Genomic DNA, 10,000 nt, shown 5'->3' with positions numbered 1-10,000 from the left:
GGTCGCTATAATGTGGTTCTCGGTGGGGCGTGTGGTGAGTTGTGTGTGGATGCCTTGGAGAATAGCGTGAAGCCTCCACACGCGCTACATCTCCACGGTAACGCGCTCAACAAGTCACGTGATAAGATGCGCGGATTGACAGTCTCAGATGCGGAGGCAACTGAGATTCGTCCTCTGACACCCGGATTGATTCGAGTCACTACGCCACCATGAGGACTTAGAGTGCATTGGGAATTGGGCGTAATCAATCCCTTTTCCTGTCCACTAATGAGCTTTGTAATAAATGACACAAGAGGTGTTATTGCATTAATTCTTAACTTGACAAATTAAAAACATTTTCAGAAATATGAATTTACATGTCAATATAATATATCACATATTATGTTACACTAAAGTGGTAAAGAAACGTGCATAATATTGAAAATCAAGCACTTTGTAGTTTTAAACTTTGATTGCATGCTTTAAACTGATTGCATGCCAACGGCAAACATGTAAATAAAGCCTTGCTGCCAATAACTTTATACCTAACGCATAATAACAACTAAAACGAACAGATCCTTTTGTGTGCATGGATGGACAGGAACATCTTTGAATAGACCAGTTTTTCCAAAATCATTCTGAAATTCCAAACACTAGAAAATAGATTACAAACAAACATGGGCATCCATAAAACTGAAATGACATGGTTTGGTCAGAAGGGGGCAATATTGTGGCCTGTTGGCAATTTCAAGTCCTTCTATTACCTTGTCATTCCTTCAATCCAAAAATAAGTATAGATTTAACAGAACACTGTAACTTATGGAAGCCCTAAACAGTGTTAAATAAAATCACTTGGATATTTTTTAGTGTCTTAGTGCCTTCCTAAGCCTATGTGATAAAAAAAACGTATTCTTCCCCTTTTTTTAGCAAACAATTAGCATGTAGTACCGACCTCGACCACCAGGTGCCACTATCAATAAACATGAAATCATATGCTTACAAGGTGACAAAATTAAGTGCAAGTGAAAGACAGCCTAATGCTATGAGACTGATTGAACCCTTTTGTTGTAGTCAGTGTTGTTTTGACACTGACTACCACCCAAATTGGCCCGGTTGCTAGGGAGGGTAGAGCCACATGGGGTAACCTCCTCGTGGTCTCTATAATGTGGTTTTCGCTCTCGGTGGGTCGTGTGGTGAGTTGTGCGTGGATGCTGCAGTGGATGGCATGAAGCCTCCACATGCGCTACATCTCCATGGTAACGCGCTCAACAAGTCACGTGATACGATACACAGATTGACGGTCTCAGACGTGGAGGCAACTGAGATTTGTCCTCCGCCACCTGGATTGAGGCGAGTCACTACGCCACCATGAGGACTTAGAGCACATTGGGAATTGGTCATTCCAAATTGGGGAGAAAAAGTGGAGAAATACACACACAAAAACCCCAAAACAAAACAAAAAGCAAATCAGCGAGAAAAAAAAATATTGCAGACACATAGGCTCAGGAAGGCACTAAAAAACCTAACCTTGCGGTTCAGGGCTTTCGTAGAAACTCAAATTGATTAGTACAGTACAAGCTGTTGTAGCTTAATCCATATGACAAGCGCTTTAATGTCCAGTAGGTCCCAAACACAGAATATTTGATGTATGCCAAATAGATTACTGTAGTCCATGACCTTTGGTAATTAACCTTGGTTGTGAGTTTCTCCTGTACTGACGGACCCCCACAGCGTGAGTTCTTTAATGCACGCTGTAATTAAAACAAAACTTACACCTCACAGCATGTGCACAAAAGTAGAGATTATATATTATCAAACATATAATGTGATTTTATATGTTTATTATGATATTTTATGATAGATAAGATGTGATTGCCGGCTATGCGTGCTGCCAAATTTCATTCCAATGTTCTAGGGATTTGGAGTTCATCTCATCATAGAAGCAAAAATCTAGCGCTTCCACTTACCCAGCCCCAGAAGTGTATGTGATGGACAGAATGGGAGAAAACTAGAGTGGACTAACTAGTTTGTATATTCGTTGTTTGATGTCAGAAAACATGGCCACAGCACTGCATCAAAACAATACGCTCTGATGGTAATGGCTTTATATTTTATACTTCTTTAGTGATTGTTTGAATGTTTGTAACATAAAAATAAAGATATTGTGATGTTGAAAGGACTATTTGAGCAGCTGGTTCGTTATGACAACCCCTTGAGTCCCTCTTTTGCTTGTAAACAGCAGCACAAATGCATATTGCACCGGTTTGATCATCTGAGCCCAGACTAGTGTAATCACACCGGTGTGATCCTGCACGTCTGAGCCCAGACAAGTGTAATCACACCGGTTTGATCGTACACGTCTGAGCCCAGACTAGTGTAATCACATCGGTTTGATCGTACACGTCTGAGCCCAGACTAGTGTAATCACACCGGTTTGATCGTACACGTCTGAGCCCAGACTAGTGTAATCACACCGGTGTGATCGTACACGTCTGAGCCCAGACTAGTGTAATCACACCGGTGTGATCGTACACCTCTGAGCCCAGACTAGTGTAATCACACCGGTGTGATCGTACACGTCTGAGCCCAGACTAGTGTAATCACACCGGTGTGATCGTACACATCTGAGCCCAGACTAGTGTAATCACACCGGTGTGATCGTACACGTCTGAGCCCAGACTAGTGTAATCACACCGGTGTGATCGTACACGTCTGAGCCCAGACTAGTGTAATCACACCGGTTTGATCGTACACATCAGAGCCCAGACTAGTGTAATCACACCGTTTGATCGTAACCGTCTGAGCCCAGACTAGTGTAATCACACCGGTGTGATTGTACACGTCTGAGCCCAGACTAGTGTAATCACAGGGTTAGGAGCTGATGCCACAGAATATATGGAAGCAAAAAACATGGAGAGGAAGACATATTACAGTCAGAGAGTTTAACAGTGGTAAAAGACGTACACACGTGAAAGAATGCAGACAGTGATGTACTGAAGGAGAGCAATCGGTCTGTTGAAAATGTCGATATGTTAGGCCCTTTTTCTATAATATAATACTGCATAATACTGGCATGTTTCCATTACAATTCAGTCCAGACGGGTCGAGATATCTGGTTGTCATCCACCAACGACTCGCAGCCAATGATATTCACATAAACATACACATAAAAGATACTCACTGACAATACAAATTTTCCAACCTCCACTGAAACACACACACACAGTCATACTAACAAACAGAAATCATTGCACATAAAGTGGAGTTTAGCATTATCATCTGGTTAAAAGTACAGGTAGTAGGTCCAGTAGAGCATGTTCACAAAGATGAAGGAGAGAGGGAAGGTTAACCGCGAGTAGTTGTCTATGTAATGTGGGTTTTTCACATGACAGCAGTTGGCAGATCTCAGAAACTTTCGGAAAATGGACATATTTTTGGCACAGCGGTTAAAGGTCTCCTCTTTGACCTCAGGTGTGATGTCATCACTGGTGGCCGGGCTGGAGGGCATGAGACCAGGCTCTCCAGCAGCGGTTGGCGAGGTCACTCGGGCTAGAGGGTCTTTACGTCGCTTTACCCGAGATGAATTTCTGGCGATGGTGGTGATGATACCGTTCATTTCCTCCTCACAGTCGTGCATGTGATGACCATACTGACACACAGAAACACAATGAAAGAGAGGCGATTATTAATGATGATTAATTAAATGTATTTGATTAAATGAAGTGAAGTCTACATACCACAGTCAGAGTAGGTTTGTTTAGATTATGTCAACAATCAATGAATGCGATGACAATTACGATTTTAATGATGATGGTGGTGATAATGAAGATGATGATACAAATGATGATGATGATGATGATGATGATGATGATGGTGAAGAAAATGATTATGATGAAGTTGATGGTTATGAAGATGATGATGATGATGGTGGTGGTGATGAATAAGATAATGGTGATGATGTGATGATGGAGATGACAAAGGTGATGATGATGATGGTGATAATAAAGATAATGTTTACAATAACGATGATGGTGATGATGGAGATGAAGTTAATGAAGATGATAATGAAGATAATGGTTACAGTAATGAAGATGATAATGAAGATGATGGTGATAATGAAGATAATGGTTACAGTAATGAAGATGATAATGAAGATGATGGTGATAATGAAGATAATGGTTACAGTAATGAAGATGATAATGAAGATGATGGTGATAATGAAGATAATGGTTACAGTAATGATGATGGTAATGATGAGATGATGGCGATGACAAAGATGATGGATAAAATGCTAAAATGTAAATGTAAATGATGATGACGGAAATGATGGTGGTGAAGATGACAGTGATGGTGATTATTGAAGTTGATGATGGTGAAGATGTGGGTGAAAGAGATGATAGTGATGAAGATGATGATGATGGTGATAATGAAGATAATGGTTATGATAACGATGATGGTGATGATGAAGATCATGGAGATGATGATGATGATGGTGATGATGAAGATCATGGAGATGATGATGATGAAGATGATGTGATGATGAAGATGGTTTTAAAATGACAGTGATGACAATGATTATTTAAGATGATGGTGATGATGAAAATGATGGTGATGATGGTTATGATAATGATGATGGGATGATGAAGATGATGGTGATGATGAAGATCATGGATATTATGAAGATCGTGGAGATGATGATGATTATGATAAAGATGATGGGATGATGAAGATGATGGTGATGATGAAGATCATGGAGATGATGATGATGATGATGGAGATCATGGAGATGATGAAGATCATGGAGATGATGATGATGGAGATCATGGAGATGATGAAGATCATGGAGATGATGAAGATGATGGTGATGATGAAGATCATGGAGATGATGATGATGAAGATGATGGCGATGATGAAGATCATGGAGATGATAAAGAACATGGAGATGATGATGATGATGATGATGAAGATGATGGTTATCATGAAGATCATGGAGATGATAATGATGAGGATGATGGTGATGATGAAGATGGTTTTAAAATGACAGTGATGACAATGATTATTTAAGATGATGATGATGATGATGGTGATGATGGTTATGATAATGATGATGGGATGATGAAGATGATGGTGATGATGAAGATCATGGAGATTATGAAGATCATGGAGATGATGATGATTATGATAAAGATGATGGGATGATGAAGATGATGGTGATGATGAAGATCATAGAGATGATGATGATGATGATGATGATGATGAAGATGATGAAGATCATGGAGATGATGATGATGAAGATGATGGTGATGATGAAGATAATGGAGATGATGAAGATCATGGAGATGATGATGATGATGATGATGATGAAGATGATGGCGATGATGAAGATCATGGAGATGATAAAGAACATGGAGATGATGATGATGATGAAGATGATGGTTATCATGAAGATCATGGAGATGATGATGATGATGGTGATGATGAAGATGGTTTTAAAATGACAGTGATGACAATGATTATTTAAGATGATGATGATGATGATGGTGATGATGAAAATGATGGTGATGATGGTTATGATAATGATGATGGGATGATGAAGATGATGGTGATGATGAAGATCATGGAGATTATGAAGATCATGGAGATGATGATGATGAAGATAATGGAGATGATGAAGATCATGGAGATGATGATGATGATGAAGATGGTTTTAAAATGACAGTGATGACAATGATTATTTAAGATGATGATGGTGATGATGGTTATGATAATGATGATGGGATGATGAAGATCATGGTGATGATGAAGATCATGGAGATGATGATGATGGAGATCGTGGAGATGATGGTGATGATGGTTATGATAATGATAATGGGATGATGAAGATCATGGAGATGATGATGATGAAGTTGATGGTGATGATGAAGATGGTTTTAAAATGACAGTGATGACAATGATTATTTAAGATGATGATGACGATGATGATGGTGATGATGAAAATGATGGTGATGATGGTTATGATAATGATGATGGGATGATGAAGATGATGGTGATGATGAAGATCATGGAGATTATGAAGATCGTGGAGATGATGATGATTATGGAGATGATGATGATGATGAAGATCATGGAGATGATGATGATGGAGATCATGGAGATGATGAAGATCATGGAGATGATGATGATGAAGATGATGATGAAGATAATGGAGATGATGAAGATCATGGAGACGATGATGATGATGATGAAGATGATGGCGATGATGAAGATCATGGAGATGATAAAGAACATGGAGATGATGATGATGATGATGAAGATGATGGTTATCATGAAGATCATGGAGATGATGATGATGAGGATGATGGTGATGATGAAGATGGTTTTAAAATGACAGTGATGACAATGATTATTTAAGATGATGATGATGATGATGATGGTGATGATGAAAATGATGGTGATGATGGTTATGATAATGATGATGGGATGATGAAGATGATGGTGATTATGAAGATCATGGAGATTATGAAGATCATGGAGATGATGATGATGATGAAGATTATGGAGATGATGAAGATCATGGAGATGATGAAGATGAAGATGGTTTTAAAATGACAGTGATGACAATGATTATTTAAGATGATGATGGTGATGATGGTTATGATAATGATGATGGGATGATGAAGATCATGGTGATGATGAAGATCATGGAGATGATGAAGATCATGGAGATGATGATGATGGAGATCATGGAGATGATGGTGATGATGGTTATGATAATGATAATGGGATGATGAGGATCATGGAGATGATGATGATGAAGTTGATGGTGATGATGAAGATGGTTTTAAAATGACAGTGATGACAATGATTATTTAAGATGATGATGGTGATGATGGTTATGATAATGATGATGGGATGATGAAGATCATGGTGATGATGAAGATCATGGAGATGATGAAGATCATGGAGATGATGATGATGGAGATCATGGAGATGATGGTGATGATGGTTATGATAATGATAATGGGATGATGAGGATCATGGAGATGATGATGATGAAGTTGATGGTGATGATGAAGATGGTTTTAAAATGACAGTGATGACAATGATTATTTAAGATGATGATGACGATGATGATGGTGATGATGGTTATGATAATGATGATGGGATGATGAATATCATGGAGATGATGACGATGACAAATGCTGCAGGACCCCTTACACACTGGATCTTTAATAGTTACTGTCAGAGGTTAGATCAAATCACTATAGTAACTCCAATAGTAATACTGATGTATGACGCTGCAAACACCTCAAACTGATGATGACAAAAGTTATGATGAAGATGAGGTCCTGCGCTCTCTTACCATCAGTGCGTGGCTGCAGTCAGGATGATGTAGAGTGCAGAAGTGAGCCACTGCATACTCGATCAGAGCTCCAAAAATAAAACTAAAGCAGATGCCAAGATACACGTCTATGGCTTTAATGAAGCAGTTGGCATTGGGCAAAGATGTCCTGGCACCCATCATCAGTGTGGTCATAAAATGCTAAAATGTAAATGTAAATGATGATGACGGAAATGATGGTGGTGAAGATGACAGTGATGGTGATTATTGAAGTTGATGATGGTGAAGATGTGGGTGAAAGAGATGATAGTGATGAAGATGATGATGATGATGATGGTGATAATGAAGATAATGGTTATGATAACGATGATGGTGATGATGAAGATCATGGAGATGATGATGATGATGGTGATGATGAAGATCATGGAGATGATGATGATGAAGATGATGTGATGATGAAGATGGTTTTAAAATGACAGTGATGACAATGATTATTTAAGATGATGGTGATGATGAAAATGATGGTGATGATGGTTATGATAATGATGATGGGATGATGAAGATGATGGTGATGATGAAGATCATGGATATTATGAAGATCGTGGAGATGATGATGATTATGATAAAGATGATGGGATGATGAAGATGATGGTGATGATGAAGATCATGGAGATGATGATGATGATGATGATGGAGATCATGGAGATGATGAAGATCATGGAGATGATGATGATGGAGATCATGGAGATGATGAAGATCATGGAGATGATGAAGATGATGGTGATGATGAAGATCATGGAGATGATGATGATGAAGATGATGGCGATGATGAAGATCATGGAGATGATAAAGAACATGGAGATGATGATGATGATGATGATGATGATGATGAAGATGATGGTTATCATGAAGATCATGGAGATGATGATGATGAGGATGATTCTGATGATGAAGATGGTTTTAAAATGACAGTGATGACAATGATTATTTAAGATGATGATGATGATGATGGTGATGATGGTTATGATAATGATGATGGGATGATGAAGATGATGGTGATGATGAAGATCATGGAGATTATGAAGATCATGGAGATGATGATGATTATGATAAAGATGATGGGATGATGAAGATGATGGTGATGATGAAGATCATAGAGATGATGATGATGATGATGATGATGATGATGATGAAGATCATGGAGATGATGATGATGAAGATGATGGTGATGATGAAGATAATGGAGATGATGAAGATCATGGAGATGATGATGATGATGATGATGATGATGATGAAGATGATGGCGATGATGAAGATCATGGAGATGATGATGACGATGACAAATGCTGCAGGACCCCTTACACACTGGATCTTTAATAGTTACTGTCAGAGGTTAGATCAAATCACTATAGTAACTCCAATAGTAATACTGATGTATGACGCTGCAAACACCTCAAACTGATGATGACAAAAGTTATGATGAAGATGAGGTCCTGCGCTCTCTTACCATCAGTGCGTGGCTGCAGTCAGGATGATGTAGAGTGCAGAAGTGAGCCACTGCATACTCGATCAGAGCTCCAAAAATAAAACTAAAGCAGATGCCAAGATACACGTCTATGGCTTTAATGAAGCAGTTGGCATTGGGCAAAGATGTCCTGGCACCCATCATCAGTGTGGTCATAGTCAGGACAGTCGTCACTCCTTAAACAATCAACAAATATCAAACACACACACCTCTATATCTTATAGCAAAGGCTAGTTTATGAACTATGAATGTCTTCTAATGGTTTTAAATGTAACTTTCTGGTAAATTGTCTTACGGATTCTTGTAATATTCAAGGAGAAATCTACAATCACTCATACAGTTAAACAAACGTCCGTACCAATGCAAATACGTGCAGGTACTGATGATTGGCTGATCCAGAAAGAGACCCAGGACAGAACCACCAGCAGGCTGGAGGGCACATACGTTTCCAGAATGAAGTACAGGATGCTCCTTTTTAACTCGAAATGGAAGATCAGCTTGGGATAATTTCCTGACCAGAAAAAAAGAGGGTCAACACATCATCTAGGTGATGGACAAAACTATTCTCTGATGTTCTCTGCATGTCAATCATTTTGCGCTTTCTCATTGTAGTTGGAGCGGATCATTGAGGCTTAATGCCATATTCAGATTCATAACAGCTGTCAGTAGAGGGCACTGTTTTGCTACTGTTGTGTTGGAAATGCACTAAAGTACTCTGGACTGAATTCACAGAGTGCATCTGCATCTCTTAATAGGTCCACTTTAGTTCTGATGGGATATCAGTCCACTTAAATATTAAAATCCACCTAAATATTGCCATTTGTAATTTAATAATAATTATAATAATTACAATTGTTTATAATATCAAGTTAACTTAAATATGACTGTTATTTTTAAAATAATAATAATAATTGTTTATTATATTAAAGTGAAATTCAATATTATTTCAATACAATAATAATAATAATTGTTTAAAATATCAAGTGAACTTAAATATGACTGTTATTTGTAAAGTAATAATAATAATTAATTATTATATAAGTCAATGTAAATATTGTTATTTATCATATATTAATAAAAATAATAATTTTATAATATTAAAGTCGACTTGAATATTATAATTTGTAATAATAATAATAATAATAGTTTATAAT

At 37.9% G+C, this 10,000-nt stretch overlaps 1 protein-coding gene across 1 annotated transcript in view; it reads right to left on the bottom strand.

The window, feature by feature from the left end:
- Positions 1-2,809: 2,809 nt before the first annotated feature.
- Positions 2,810-10,000, bottom strand: part of LOC127660802 (gamma-aminobutyric acid receptor subunit pi-like) — an 88,494-nt gene continuing 81,303 nt past the window's right edge. The window contains exons 8-10 of the mRNA XM_052151227.1: positions 9,205-9,357; positions 8,829-9,022; positions 2,810-3,628 (exon numbers count right to left, since the gene is read on the bottom strand). Coding sequence (XP_052007187.1) covers positions 3,263-3,628; positions 8,829-9,022; positions 9,205-9,357 — 713 coding nt within the window. The 3' untranslated portion in view covers positions 2,810-3,262. The remainder of the gene's footprint in view (positions 3,629-8,828; positions 9,023-9,204; positions 9,358-10,000) is intronic.

This window comes from Xyrauchen texanus, chromosome 20 (genome assembly GCF_025860055.1).
Source record: "Xyrauchen texanus isolate HMW12.3.18 chromosome 20, RBS_HiC_50CHRs, whole genome shotgun sequence".
In the NCBI taxonomy this organism is placed as follows: Eukaryota; Metazoa; Chordata; class Actinopteri; order Cypriniformes; family Catostomidae; genus Xyrauchen; species Xyrauchen texanus.
This window is presented reverse-complemented; position numbering and strand designations above follow the sequence as displayed.